General features: G+C 40.9%; 1 protein-coding gene across 4 annotated transcripts in view; it reads right to left on the reverse strand.

The window, feature by feature from the left end:
- The window catches only part of dennd4b (DENN/MADD domain containing 4B), a 49,255-nt gene that overhangs the window by 21,433 nt on the left and 11,824 nt on the right, over window positions 1–15,998 (reverse strand). For all 4 annotated transcript variants that reach the window (XM_080425601.1, XM_080425600.1, XM_080425598.1 and 1 more), the window contains exons 2-7: window positions 9,807–10,145; window positions 5,020–5,275; window positions 3,983–4,052; window positions 3,588–3,757; window positions 2,409–2,650; window positions 1,984–2,050 (exon numbers count right to left, since the gene is read on the reverse strand). In XM_080425601.1, the coding sequence (XP_080281727.1) occupies window positions 1,984–2,050; window positions 2,409–2,650; window positions 3,588–3,757; window positions 3,983–4,052; window positions 5,020–5,275; window positions 9,807–10,126 (1,125 nt within the window). In that variant the 5' untranslated portion in view covers window positions 10,127–10,145. The remainder of the gene's footprint in view (window positions 1–1,983; window positions 2,051–2,408; window positions 2,651–3,587; window positions 3,758–3,982; window positions 4,053–5,019; window positions 5,276–9,806; window positions 10,146–15,998) is intronic.

The following is a 15,998-nucleotide window of genomic DNA, read 5'->3' on the forward strand; positions in this document are numbered from 1 at the left end:
CATTTAAGTGCGTAGTACAGTATCACATTATCTTCATTCACTTTTGACTCACTAGACTGTGGTTAAACTAGTGACAAACTAAATGATGTCATTTGTGCCTAATAGTTTGCATTAAATCTACCCTACAACCTTTTCCCTGCACCATTGCAAAAGGTGGATGTTGCAAAACAAACGTACGCAGTCCAGACAATGGATGTGAAAATGCATTGTTTGTTTTATATCACATCTATTGTCTGGACTGTGGCTTTTATTATTATTATTATTTTTTTTTTTACAAATCTCTTTATAATTTTTTCAGACAGTAAAGACAAGGTATAATTTCAAATCATGAAAACAAAAGGTCTGATTTTTCTTTGACAAAAAACAAAAAACAAAACAACAACAATTAAACAAAACACAGCACAACAGAACAAACAGTAAAACAGATACAGTAATAAATGTACTTGTTAAATGGGCTTTTATTATTCTAATGAAAACCAAACATCCAAGTGGGTGATCACACTAATAGATGCATTGTTAGACGCATCGCCAGCAGATGGATAAAAGTTAAAATATTCTCACATTTTCGGACTGCTCCTCCTTCTCTGTTTTACTGCCTGTACACATGTGGTAGGAACCATGTGAAAATGGCAAATGCTGACAAAAAATATTACTCAATGCTTTAACCCAGTGTTTATCAACCCTGGCAAACGTCCCAATTTTGGGCCGGGGCTACTGCTGAGGTGTGCCGCGCCGTTTGAAGAAGGTTTGAAAAAATATCATTAAAAAAAATAAAAATAAACAATAATAATAATCAGGCATGCAAACAGCCCCGAGGTGAAAAGGGTGACAAAATGCTGTATTTTTTCGGGTCAGGTGTCACACTATTGCCCTATTTGGATTCAAAACGGCTAGTGGAAGCTGAAAAGCTACAAGTTTGCATGTCTGAATAATGCAAAAACTAAAATATTTGTTTGCATTTGCTTTTTTTCTCCCCCATATATTTTCATGATAAAAAAGTGCGTATCGTATCGTATCGAAATCGTATTGAAGTTGTGTGCCCAATATCGTATCGTATCGTTTCGTGAAATTAGTGTATCGGCACACCCCTAGTGTGTGTATAGATATACCGTATATATATATATATATAATTATATATATATATATATACCATATATCTAGGTGTGCCCTGGGATTTTTTGGCTATGCCAGGTGTGCCTTGGCACAAAAAAGGTTGATAGACACTGCTTTAACCACTTAAACCCGAGCATCCGTATTGTGGGGAAAGCTTTGTCAGGAAAATAGCAGATTGACGCTTTGTAAGCTTGTCGATCGGCTATTTCCAGCAAAACCTTTCCCCACAAGAACGGAAACAGAAAAGACACTAACATAGAGCCCAGAGGGACTCCGCTCAACCATATGGGGTGTAAGTGGTTAATCAATTTCTTCCCTGTGATTCATTATTTGATAACTCGGTTACGCACGCAGGCCCCCTCCACAGCCACACCATGCCGTTTTGCCTGATGCACTTTTGAAGAGTCTGTGCCTGTAGCAACGCGTTTCGGTGTGATCACCCCCTAAGAGTTTAAACTTTTCCTACCGTGTCTGTTGTAAGTCAGTCAGGATGAAAGCGTCGCCTACAGTAAATGCCTGTACATTTGTTTTAACCCATTAAGACCGAGAAACACATCTGTGTTTCTTTGGCTATTCAAAAATAGCAGATATATACAAGCTCATAGCGCGGCACCGAGTGCCGTGCTATGAGCTTGTAGATCTGCTATTTAAAAAAAATCATGATTTTTTTTTTCAAATCGTTCAATATATATTCTTTTAAAGCGAACATTTGTAACTCAAATCTTTGCTTCTGGGCTCCCTGGAACAACATATTTGTATATATTTTTTATATTTTTCCAAAAAAACTTTTCAATTCTAAATTTTTTGAATTGGCCTCAGGTCTTAATGGGTTAAATTGGACAAGTGGGAGGTCAGTGCTGTGGTCAGTACCTGCACTAGGATGCGAGGCCGCTGCGGGGAGGGGAACGGGACGTTGTGCATGAAGCTGGAGATGTGTCTGGACAGACAAGAGAGATTTGGGATGAACAAAACATGTCACTCATTATGTTTAATCCAAATGGCAAGAACACATTTGTCAGGGCCTGGATAATTCATGACTTCTTCTGTTACGCTTAATTTGAGGTTTGTTACATAAACTGTATATACTAATGTATGTATGAATGTTGTATACAGGGCCACTTACATGACATGAAGTATAAAAAATATCCCTTCTTTGATTATTCAACAGGATCCTGATTGTTTCCTGCTCACTGATAGAAATTATTTATTTCAAACTACTTCTTCATCTCACTAAGATCAATAATACATTCTTTCCTCTCCATAGAACACGTGGCAGCATAGACAGAGCTACTTACTTCTCCAGGGGCAGCACGTGGGGTCCAGAGATGGAGTAGCGGTAGACGAAGGTGAGGAACTTCTGGAAGACGGTGAAGAAGGGCCAGGATGAGAGGACACAGATGCTCTTCTTGACCTGCAGGGTGCGGTTGGTGATGGGCCGTCGGTCTACCACGCTGAGCAGACCCAGTCGGATGCTCTGCCTTTCAGACAGACCCTCCCTGGGGAAGGCCTCATAGAACTGGATGGCTGCTCCGTACACCTGAGGGAGGAAACCAGTAGGATTTAGGATGGACGCTTAAAGCCAATGCAACAGTTAATCGAAGTAATTGATTTATTCGATTATGAAAAAAATAATTGAATAAAATAATTGATTAATTAAGTCAAAACCTATTTTGGTCAAGTCATTCTAGGAGAAAAATTGCCGAAATAGCCGATCTACAAGCTCACACCATTGTCCGATGAAGTATAAAATAGTGCTTAAGTGGTTAATAGATTTGATTTATAAAATCTATATGTAATATATATATATATATATATTACATATCGATGAATCGAAAACGTTATAGAATAATCCTTAAGAACATAATCAATAGTTGCAGCCATAAAAGCCACAGGTTAACACATTGCGTGCCAATCGCGTAGATCTACGCGAGCCTAAATAATTGCGCAGCGTGCCAGTCGCGTAGATCTACGCGAAGTGGTCTTTTTTTTTTTTTTTTTTTTTCTCTCTCGCAGGTTCACATTTAATTGTAGGCCTCCCTCGCAGTGACACATTTCATTGTAGCACACCCGGATATGGAAATATCCGTATCCGGAGATTTACGTTCCCACCCGCCGTCACTCTAAATCTTCCCCTAATCCGCCATTATCTCTGACTTTTTTTTCTCCTCGCTGAACGCTGTTTAACATAAACCGCGACTACTGCAAAATGGAATGTCGCCGATTGAAACGGTCTTCTCTGGGCCACTCACACAGCTACCCTGTGTGTCTACAAACAGTTTAACGCGCGATCTTAAGGTATTTAGCGAGGTCTGCGGCGACGTGAAAAAAACTAAAAGACTACAATAAATCGCTGGCACTGGTGAGTACATTATGATATTAAACTCTGGCGTGGAATGTGTTAATGGACTGGAAAAAAGCTGGTCATGAGAAAATAATCTCATGACAGGGGGATGGGGTTAACCTGGTGAACCCACTTTTTCAGCCGTGGCAGAGGTAAGGACGAAAGTAGAGAAGACAGGCAGCTGGTACTTGGTGTTGAGAGGCCAGCTCTCCACGGTGACGCCCATGGGCAGACAGAAGACTGGCACTGACTCTGGCAAGGGAAACGACTCCAAGTCCTCCTCTGGATACCGACTTAATAGATCTAACACACACACACACACACACACACACACACACACACAGCAAAAGGGACAGTCTATTAAAATCTTAAAGATACTATGGGAATGATTTGATTTGACCTACAAATCACAGATAGGCACATGTATAGATTGTAAACAAATCCTGAATGCACACAATAATATTCTGCATAATGGGAAGATGTACTACAATTATGAATCTGTATCAGTTGGCATCCATAGTAACTCACCTGCCTTATAGACGAGGGCATTAGCTTTAGCCACAGCTCTCTTATAACACAAGTATAAAGCTGGTCCCCACTGTTAACACAACACAACACAACACAATCAATCATCTGGTCTGTTCTGTGATTTCTAATTCTTTTTCACCATTGCTCCTTAACCACTTTCAACTTGTTGTCCATATTTCGATGTCATATCTTTTTTTCAATTGCGACAATAGCAGATCATCTACAAGCTCACAATGCAACACGTTGTGAGTTAATGTGGCTAATGTTTCATCACATCAGGGGCAATAGCATCAGTTTACACACTACAGATATTCATCATCATCTGAGACCAGGGATCTAAAAGGCCTGAAAATTAAAAATGAAATTAGAGAGGAGACGACGCAGAAGACGACGGAGAAGAAAATATGTGCAGATGAGAAATGTGATTGAAAATACACCGAGAATGTTATTATAAAAATGATATGAGGTGATAGGATAGCACAGACAATGTATGAAAGTTATTGAATGGGAGAGGAGGGAAAAATAGATAGAGCACAAGGCAAAAGCTCAAATCTTATGTCAGTCTTAAGGCCATTTCAGATGGGGAGCGATTGACACGCCTAGTAATTCCTTTTCAATGAGAGGCGGGCGATTAGTTGGGACGCTCAGATAATTTGCGCTCAGAGAAAGCAGGCGCGGTCCCGTGAAATTCTCGCGCTCGTTTCATGGACACACCGCGGGCGACAAGAGCTCAATTGTGATCAGCTTATTTTTCCACGCTATGCGTGTGTTTGTGTCTGCACATGAGGGGCACACCGCGATCCCGCTGATCCAAGCGAGAACGCCCACGTCAATCGCTCCCCGTCTGAAACGGCCTTAACACTAGCAAGTAACAAGTCATTATAAAAAAACACGCCGACTCTAATGCCATGAACAACGAACCAAAAAATGCTGTGATGAAAATGAAATGTGATAAACGTTAAAAACATACTGAAATATTGCACCAACAAAAGACTCAAAAACTATGCAAAGAACACGCACAAATTAGAACATCTCACCATGCCCGTGTTGAGGTTCTTGTCCACACGACAGAAGGTGTGCGGGGCCACCTCCCCCTTGCTGGGTAGCAGCAGTGAGATGTCCGTGACCCCCAGTGTGTGTAGTGCCTGGGATTCCGGGGCACGTCGATAGGTCAGGAAGACGCGGTGGGCAGCGGGACCCCCTCCGGTGCTCAGACTGGCTGAGCGGCTGTAGGGCGTGGTCTCAATGACGTACCAGCCCTGCTTCAGTAGGTCCTTACCCTCATACAGCACCCTGGGAGGGAAACGTTGGTTAACATTCTGTAACTTAGCTACATCACCTCTTTTAGCTAATCTGTCAGTGCATATATCTACTGTATGCCAGGCTCAGTCCTCATCTAATCTACCCATCATCTGTGAACATACTCAGTTTTTGCAATACCTGTATTGTATGGTATTTCTGTTTAATTAAACCATGTGCAGGGGAAAGAGGAAGAATGTGTGAGGGTGCGCGTGCGCGTGTGCGTGTGTGTGTGAGAATGTGTGCGTACATGGGAACAACAATGGATAATATCGAACCACGCCATGCTGACTACATGGTGTGCAGCTGACTGAGCCTTCTGAGTGACTACAAGACTCCACCTGCCTACTTTATTTAACTGGATTGAGTTACTCACAAAGGGTTTCCAGGGATTCTATCTAGACCATAATATTTGTTTTTATAATCAAAAAGACATTTACAGTTACAGATAGTCTCTCAGTCAGTAACACTATAAGCAGGATAATTGCACTACATTACTCCTGAAAGCACTTTGTATCGATCTGGGAAGCGACTACGTTATCACAACAAAAGGTGTCAGGTTATACTGTACGTAGGGAGGAACATGGCTGTTATAACACTGCCTCATTTCATCACGTTCTCACATGTTCAGAGATTACTAATAAGATGAGATAAGTGTTATGAGAAGATTCCTAGTCAGTTTGCTCAGCCTATTTATAAGCTTAAGCTACAAGAGTGTATGATGGTTGACGATAGATACCCATTAGTGAGCATAATGTATAGCTGTTGAATATAACCATGGCAGTCAGAGGCAACATCTGCACTCTGAAGGGAATGATAGCATCCAGCACTGTTCTCTTCCATAGCAGCCAGCATTACATAATCCAATATTACGTAAGTTCAAACCTCTATTATGCATTGCATGAACTGAACACACTGGGACTGTTTTGTGAAGAACAAGGAAAATATCATACAGTATATTGACTGCCTTCTGAGCTGGCAATATTATAAAGAGAAGATTACATTTGCACACATGCAAAGGCAAACATATGCATGCACATTTAAAATAAACATACATAATAACATAACATGCATATGCTCTAGTCTACTGTGTAAACTAAAATAAAGGGGAACATAACTGGATAGTACACAATATATCGGTAAAAGAGGCATACTATTTGTATGAGATTTGTTTTGCTTCGATTTCTGTAGATAAATGCATTGCCACGTTAAAAGGGCAGAACAGGCCACTAAATCAAACCAGTGATTATAAGTATAAAATTACAATGTTGAATAGATTTAACCATACATGTAGAGGGCAGGATGCCAAAATGCTATGCATGACTGACACAATGGGCAGGCTTTGTAATGTGTGTGACAAGCTAGCTACTGTACCAGCAAGCCCAATGGTGATGACACAATAACACACAGTCAGAGACAGCCTAGTTCAGAAGCCTCAGCTTCTGCTTATTACTTATATAAATTAACCTCGTTTTAGTTTGAACTAACATCGAAAATGTTTCTTATTTTTTTAAGTAATATTTTTGGAATTTAATTATTTAGAAACCAAGTCAGGGCCTAAAATATTTGTTGTCCCCACCCCCTATATGCTTCACATAGGGGGGAGTTATACACTGGGGGGGCGGGGGGAGATACAACTTGTGAGCTTAATTAAAGGTCTTACGTTGTCTTATTCTTACCTCAGACTGCATTTTGTCGCTCTGTTCCAACTTAAGGGATTCTAACTATGCTGTTGTCCGTCTCTTTCTCCTTCTACTCTGTCTTTCGTAGCTCCCTCTTGTCTCCACGCTCTATTCTTGTACTCTGTCTCCTCTGCTTCATGTCTTTCCAATTAACAACTTTGTTAAAACAAAAATCATAATAGAGTCAGCACACTGGATAATGCTCCCATCAACATTAATTCTAGAAAATAATTGTCCTACTATAAATGCACAAACTCTCTATCCGTCCATGTTTCCGTCTGTCCTTCTGTTGTTCGCATATCTCGAGAACAGTTCGGAATATATGGAACCGCCCAACTTCAAAAACGGCACGTGCATCGGCAAGGACCCGAGGGAGTGCGGTGCGGAGCTTCCCATATTATATGGCCATATACTGACGACATCAGGGATCTCCATATATGGGCATAAAAGGTACACAGGCAGACAGACAGACAGACAGACGGATACAGACATATCCATATATGGGAATATATGGACACAGAGAGACAGACGGGTACAAGGGGTACTCTGACAACGGGCACAATGGGTATTGGACATGCATTGTTCCCGACTTGCATCGTTCTCGAGTAGGCCGGTGCACCAACATGACATCAGACAGAATTGTATGGACTACATACTATAATATGCCGTCTACTCCACTGTGGACCGCTTCATGTTATAAATAAAATATAATAAAATAAAACTGCTCACATAACATTAAGTCTTTGCTCACTTGCCATGCTCTGACCCAGTTAGGCTACAACTAGGCTACAACTACACTTGTAATTTGCACCAGTTACTTTCCTTTTCATCTATCTGAAGCCTAAGTTATGCTACACCGTGACAAAGTATGAATCGGGGTCCAGGATCCGGAGGAATAACCTGTCGTTTGCGGCAAAGCTTTCAAGGGAGAGAGAGTGTGCCATGGAAGATGGTTTGGAATGATACAGTGCTTCTGGCCAGTCGTTCCCACATTCATTGGCCAATTATATTAATTACATTGCTGTACAGTACATTTGTGCTCACACATTATGACTGTTGTATTTGCAGGAATCAACTGAAATATGCGCAATTCCCCAAAAAAATCAGGCCTTGGAAGGGCAGAGAGAGGAGAGACATGCGAGACATGACGAGTCAGATTCAAACTCGGGTCCAAGCGGATTAAAATTTGCATTAACTGGCTGAGACACAAGGCACCTACATTTTAAGCATTTAAGTTACACTTAAAACATCGAACAACTTCAATTAGCATAAATGTATGAGCTTAAATTCCTACACCACCAAGACTGCAGGCATCCAACAGCAAGGAGTAGAAGAGGCATTCGCCTCAGTACTCTCACAAAACAGTTTTCATACTCTTTTCCTTGAATTTCCATGTTTTAAAGTGTGTTAGGGTAAACAAAATGAAAGCCATGAAAGGGGAGTAAGAAAGGTTTTCTTTGCTTTCCAATTCTGAGTTTACTCCTGTTTTGCCTGTGTGCCTTGCACTGTACTTTCAAGCCAGCTGTGTGGTTTATACGCACTTGATTGGCTGTATGTTGTGTTAGTTGTGTAATTACATTACAGCAACCACAATGGCAACACCTAATTCAGTCATGGCACATATTTGTAGTTTTGCCAAAGTAGCCCTAGGTTATATTAGGTTATATACTTAAGCCTGTGTTTGTAGCATTAAACCACATTACATTTCCCTGGATCTTGAAAGAACAGAGACAGGGCTCTGGAATGTTCTCATTTGGTCAGATTTTGCCATTCGATTTTCCAATGTGTCAGTCAAATGTGTAATTAGTCCCCTTTTCTTACCCTGGTGCCTCAATAAAATAGTAGAGCTCCACTCATGCTCTCTCTCTCTCTCTCTCTCTATCTTAGCCTGACAGAGAATTCAGCGGTCTAATTGCACGAGAATGAAGTCATTGGCAGTTTGGCATTGGCAAGATAGACGCTTTGTTCATAACGTAATATTTCGCCGCGCCTCCGCCCAAGTGGAGCTTACTATGAAACCGTGCTCGGGTTGTGTGTGTGAGGCTCTGTCTGTGTGTGTGCAGTATGTGTGCAGCCGCACCCCCCATGTGACTCACGCTCTCATTGGCTGCTGACAGATCTCACAGTGGAGGTTCCGTGCATAGATGACTAGGAACTCCGAAACTCCGTGCATAGGAGAACCATATCCCCCCCCCCCATTAACTTCAATACGAGGCGAAGGCAGTCACGTGACTTTCTCTCTACGCTCTCCCCATCACGGTGAAATAACACGGATTACAAGTCCGTAAATACACAACATAACAATTTTAAAAAGACAAAAAAAATAATAGGGCTGCGTTCGCTTCCCGCGTTCGCGCGTCTTACTTGTAACGTAATATTTAATTCATTCAGTCAAAATAATGACTCAACTTCCAAGGTCCAGCTGAACTAGGCTTGCGTAGTCTTACTATAAGTTGCCTCATTACACAGCATCCAGCAATCATTGATATCTTTTTCCGAATGCAAATTCTTCAAATTAGCTCTTTAATATTATTTTGATTAGGTATATGATATGTGATATGATCACTGAGAATGATTTCTGATTAACAGCACATGCCTCAATTAAAGTGTACAAGACCAAAGCAAAGAGTATATCATTTATCTATTTCTTCCACATCTTCAAGCTGAAACAGATATCCTTAGTGCTGCAGAAGGAATTACGTCCTCTATTACGTGTGCATTTCATTTTATATTACAACTGCAATAATTCATTTTAATATAACCCTACCCAAGCACATCCAACTGCCCTGTTTGCATGCATCTGAATACGATATCAATAATGTGTGTGGGTGCATTGTTGTTACCCCAGATCTAATATGGGTGGTTTGTCTCGACCCCGTCGGTAGCAGAGGTACAGATGAGGGTTGTTTATGAGGCCGGCGCTCAGCTCTGCCGGGTGTCCATTGGGGGTCTTCTCGATGCAGGTGAAGCCCTCTGGGACCTCCTCTCCAAGGCCACGAGCGATCACAGCCAGGTCCGTGATGGAGTCCACCGCCCTGGCCAACGAACCGGAGGAAGACAAGGAGTTCTTTCCATCCTCGTCCAGGGGTGTCCAGGAGCCCGACGGGTCGAGCCCCGCCACCACAAAGTAGTCCACCAGCTGCGGGCATTTCTCCTCTGTCATGCCGCCTGTCTGCAAACCACTACGAGATGGAGAAACAGATAAAGAAATAGAGACGGGAGGGAGAAAGAGAGATTGGGAGTCAAAAGGCAGAAAGGATAGAATGAAAGTGAAACAGAAGGAGAGTTACAAAGCTTAGCTTGTAATTTGGGGCAATTTCTGTCTCACAGGGAGGAAAACGTGGCTGGTCTGTGATAACTTAGCATTTACTGCAGTTAGTTCAAGATCCGTTTAGAAATCCAGGTGCTTGGTACTGTATAAGCAGATGGCAAACTAAATAAGCTTCTAAATTCATATAACCACAAAAGCTCTACTTCATTTAGAGCAAATCAGTGAGAGTTAAAAATGGGTTTGGCCTCAGCCACCCTCTACAATTCAACATGACAGTTATGCCACTTAGTCTGCCTGCACAGGGAGCATGTAACGTCCCCTCTGGCCACCTATCTTAACCACTTTCAGCCATACGTGGTTATTTTGGGCATGTAAACATTTTTCAACAAAAACAAAAAAAATCTAAATCATTTAAAATATTCTGCAAACAGTTTAACAGAAATAGTAGATCACTTTTTCACAATGTGTAGCATTGTGAGATTGTCAGTACTGGAATTTCCTCATTTCAGGGGTAAGGCCGCTTGGCCTTTTGGGGGCACAAACTAAGGATTCAGAATCTCAACACAAGAAACCGCTGTTTAAAAACTGTACGACAGGAAAGATCGGCTAAATTGACTACTCACACACTCAGACATATCACCTGGTAACTTGCCACATGCACACAAAAGGCAGACAAAATGTATAGTCCAAAGACTCAGCCCTGACTTGTGGTTTGGGTCAGGAGTAAACGTCAATGAAACAAACCATTAACATCAATCAAACACGGTTTCACAGAGACATACAAAACAGCCATAGAGACAAACTGCACTAAGATAAGCTAAGACAAAATAAGAAGCCTTTAGCAGTAGCAGCATCAGCACAACACAATGAAGGGAGAGAAAGAAAAAGTATATTTTAATTGTGCAACGTAAGGCACAATCATTAGGTGCAGAAACCTTGTGAATATACTATAGCAGCAAATGTAGCCTCCTTGTATTTATACTACTGGTATACACATACAGTACAGTAGCAGCAGTATTTGTAACATCATCATAACATTAAAGAAAGATTTGCATATTTTGCAAATAGTCATATTTTGTGTGTTGTGCCCCCTTTTCTTTTTCTATGAGATATTTGAAGACATCATCTCTGGCTGTTTTAACCTAACCTCCACTGCATTAAAGCAGACATATTTCCATGTTGTCAGACTAGCATGAATCCGCATTAACTATTGTGAATCTTGCTTTGTAACAGCTGATTGGTCTTCTGATTGAACACAACATAACATTGTTTCTGATTGTTTCTGATTGCTTTGCAACAATGACTGGTGGCAAAGTAATGGAGATTCTGATTGAATCGCAGTTCCACTAATACAGTATCACACAGACAAACACACACACAGCATGAGTCATTCATTTTTTGCACCTGCCACCCCGCTCCGCCCCTAAGCAACTCTGGCGAGTAAGTCAGCCTGGAGGTCAGCCATCAGCCAACGCATCCCCTGCTCTGTCCATCCCATGATTAACCACCCACACACTCCTCATCCAATCAAAAAGGAAGTGGTTGTATGGTAAGCTGATATCATTCCTCCCTTCCCCTTAACCTTAACCTCCTCCACCCATCCCAATGGGACCTAAACTGTCAGGACACACATTTATATGATGGATCGAACACCGCAAAAACAGAAATGAGGACATTAAGACACAATGAACACAGAAAGAGGGTGTTGAGGCTGAGGGGACGAAAGAAAAAGAAGAGGAAAGAGATGGAGAGGAGGTGGGAGAAAATTAGATAAGGGACAGTGAGTTGGATTCCCCCTACATTGCTGTGTTACAAATCAATGTGTAATTAAACTGAAGAGCAGAGGTCAGTTGGGATCGCACTTAGAAGAATGATGGTAGTAGTAGTGGTGTGTGAGCACAAACGTGCTGTCGTCATAGAAAAAGCACACTTATGTAACGTGGAAGACTATCTCCCTTTAGACAATTTCTCTTATATCCCCCGCTCACATTTTTCACATTCTTGCTCCTTCTGAGTCCCTCATTCATTCAGTCTAACTCTCTCTCACCCATCACTTACATTTCATTTCTCTATCTTTCCTTGTGACTCTCTCACTTTCTTTCTCAGTGGCACTCTCTGTTTTATTTGTAAAAAAATTAATAAAAAAACTTCGGCTTCTCCTGGTCTCTCTATTTGTTTGCCAGTCTTTGCTTTATTTAGAAAAAGACTGGAAACTGCGGAGAAAAACATGGGGAAGGACTCTGGGCTCCAGTCGGAATTGAACTAGGTGTGTCTGTCATCTCCCGGTGCTCTCTCACTGTGTACTGAAAAATAGAGAAACTATTATAAAGATACTAGAGGTTCGAGGTTCATATCTTTATATGTTCAAGTCTATCTTTTTATCTCTCCATCTCTTTCTCACTCTCTCACTCAGCAGCCTCCAGCTCCAGATTCTCAGGGAACACATTATGTGCACATACGCACCTCAGGTTTGCTCAGTTCTTCTTTGATAAACTACAGTGGATCTGAGCCAGCCTGGTAAACCACCCACGACCGGGTGGTTTACCAGGCTAGATCTGAGGATCAATGGGAGCAAATAGTGAGGAGACAGAGGAACTGAGAATGACACAGAGAGAGTTTGAGAGTTTAGGAGACTGAATGACTGACTGGTGTGATACACAGGGGAGAGCAGAGAGACAGTGGGTTGCAGATCATGAACTAAAGGAGGATGAAAGTGTCAAGCGGACTAAAAATAATTAAAAGCCATTTAGTATCAGAGGAGCACACACACTCTAAATCATTCAGCAGTGCCGGGTGACTACAACAACACAATTACCAGAACTACTTAACGAGAAAATGTGTTATCAAATAATCCTAGTAATTCATCCGTTTTCATCGCACACAAACGCACACACACACACAAATCTGACAAATAACTGACCAATCAATGTATTAGCCTTTATCAATTATGAAAATGTTTTAGCGCAGTATGAGCATATCTAGGATTGAACAGACCAGAACATGGGAAGATGAGGAACCAAAACTTAAACCTACGTCAAACTGCTGCCGGATACTGCTGGGTGTTATTTATAATAATCTAAAACAAATGAATAAATAAATACACTTTCCTGCTTTATGAAGACCATGTATGTGCCATTCCCCTAATCTCTTTACATCCTGTCTAAAGTACATACCCTTGGATTAATGTAAATCCCTACTGCTCGCCCACACATAAGAGCTGGGAAATGAACAGTGACCACTAGCAGGGAATTTCTGTTGCACAGGCTGTAGCAGGTACATTTATTCCATCTGCCACTATGGCTGGTGATAGTCCACTGTTGAGTTGCTTGATTGGACTCAGTGAAGTCAAACTAAAGAGACACGTGGTCAATTATGATCTTTGTGCCTCTGACACTACAGTACTTGTTGTACACATTGGCACATCTGGGGGAAATTAAAAGGGGGATGCCATGTTCTGTGATTCACTGGACCTAGACATGCTGTGTAATCTCATTTGTTTTTAGTTTGATTCCATTGATTTGATATTTGATTTAATAATAAAAAAGGAACGGTTTTAGACATACAAGGTTTCCACCGGACAGCAACGATTATATAATATAATATATATTATATTATATGCAGTACATTTAGGAAATCGTGGTTGAACAGCTAAATCCTCCCTGCACCAACATTTCCCAATCCCATTATTCTCATCAGGAGTGGAAGTAGCACTACCTTGCTGCTGACTGACCACACCACAACAAATACAGGGGCACTTTTATCATCAATCAATATATACATTTAATGTTATATTTAGCAGTAGAAGGCTTCCAGAACATTGCAAATATATCTGGTTTTGAATGCTATACATTTACAATGTCTAGCCAACAGGCCCAATATTGTACCAAGTAGAATCAATACAGTATATACAACTAGCTACTTTCTCCACTCCTCTGCATTACAAACTGATCAATTCTGCCACCTGTGGTCACTTTTTAATAGACAGACGGATGTCATTTATTTAGCATTGCCAAAAAAGGAGCGGAGCTACAACCCTATGGGACTCCGGTCAACTATAGATTTTAATGGGCCATTTGATGTGAATGAACTTAAAAAAAATACTGTATGAACTGCGTGGACATGGCTGGAGGTGGGATAATGGAGAGTTTCCATGTTGAGTTTGTCAGGATGCAGAATCAGGAGGAAGTGGGGCAGCCAGTGGGGAGTCAGTAAGTCATTCACAGTTACTGACATTAACTATTAAAAAGTGAAAGTTAAACAGCTGCTAAAAAGTATTTTGACAGAGTGAAAGGGGAGGAAGTGTACCCACTACCCAGGCACAGGACTCAATGATCATCAGCAAACAGGAAATGTACATGCAGCCTGTTTCCTGTTCCATTCCCAGTGGTCCTCGGTAACTTCCTAGTGACATGATGGAACAGATGACAGTTTGGCAATAACACAGGTCCCTGAGATATTAAACTACACCTCCATGAAGGTACGTTACAATATCTGTACTAAGAAGACAGTGTTGATATCACAGGCAGCAATGTTGGCATAGAACCACATGCCACGGTACAATAATACACATTATGTACATAAATACATACTGAAAAAACTTTTTATTACACTGTACAATGAGTACAGTACTGAACTATTGCTTATTTTGGTTAAAGGAGTAGTTCACCCCTTATTTTCTATCAATTACACACCCCATGAAGCACTGAATTCATGGAGATTTCTTGTTTTTTATCGCATTCCTAAGCCAATAATTTGATGACCGGTGGTCTCTCCAGTAGGAGACTCAACGAGTCTCCGCTGGTCATCGAATTATTGGCTTAGGAATGCAATAAAAACTAAATAATCTCAGTGAATTCAAGGCTTCATGGGGTGTGTAATTGATAGAAAATAAGTAATTTTGTGGGTGAACTACTCCTTTAAAGGATGAAGACATGGTAGAATGGCAATTTAGAGACGAAGCTTTTAACTTAAAGCATGGAAAATAAGTTTAATGCTTAAGTGTACCTATTGTATATGCTTATCTTCAAAGATGTTTATTTCTGTTTTTATGAGGGAACGCAGACAGTTTGTTTCTGTCTTTGGGTGGTGTCTCTTCCTCTAAATCTGTACCTTTTTGAGTAATCAATCATATCTGCTCTGCTCAGAGTAGGGCTGGGCAATGATTCTATATTATATTGATATTGTGAAATGAGACTAGATCTTGTCTGGGATTTTGGATATTGTAATATTGTGATATGGCATGAGAGTTGTCTTTTCCTGGTTTTAAAAGGCTGCATTATTATAGTAAAGTGCTGTAAATATGTATGCTATATAAATATAGTGCTGTATAGCTTCCTTGACTGTAAATAGCTATCATTTGCATTTACCCACTTAATTATTAGCTAGATGTTACAGATGATTATTTAACAAATGTCTCATGTGTAAATATTTTGTGGAAGCACCAATAGTCTCCCCCACAATAATATTAGATTTTGTCCATATTGTCCAGTCCTGGTACAGAGCAGATCGCTCATACTAGGCACAGATACGGGGGGGAAATTGTATTCAAATAAAAAACATTGCTCAGACTTAAAACCTATTCTGTTCAACTGTCAACATGTACAATCAGAAAGACACTGAAAGGATACACTTAAAAAAATTATTTTATCACGTCATATCGCCAATGAGGTTCTTGTAACCTATGCCTACTGGCCATTTATCCAGCATCCAGTGTATTCCTGAACTGTTCATCCAGGATACAGTCAGGGAGTCTAATAAACTGTTA

The sequence above is a fragment of the Gymnoscopelus braueri genome (assembly GCF_963280865.1).
Source record: "Gymnoscopelus braueri genome assembly, chromosome: 4".
Lineage (NCBI taxonomy): Eukaryota > Metazoa > Chordata > Actinopteri > Myctophiformes > Myctophidae > Gymnoscopelus > Gymnoscopelus braueri.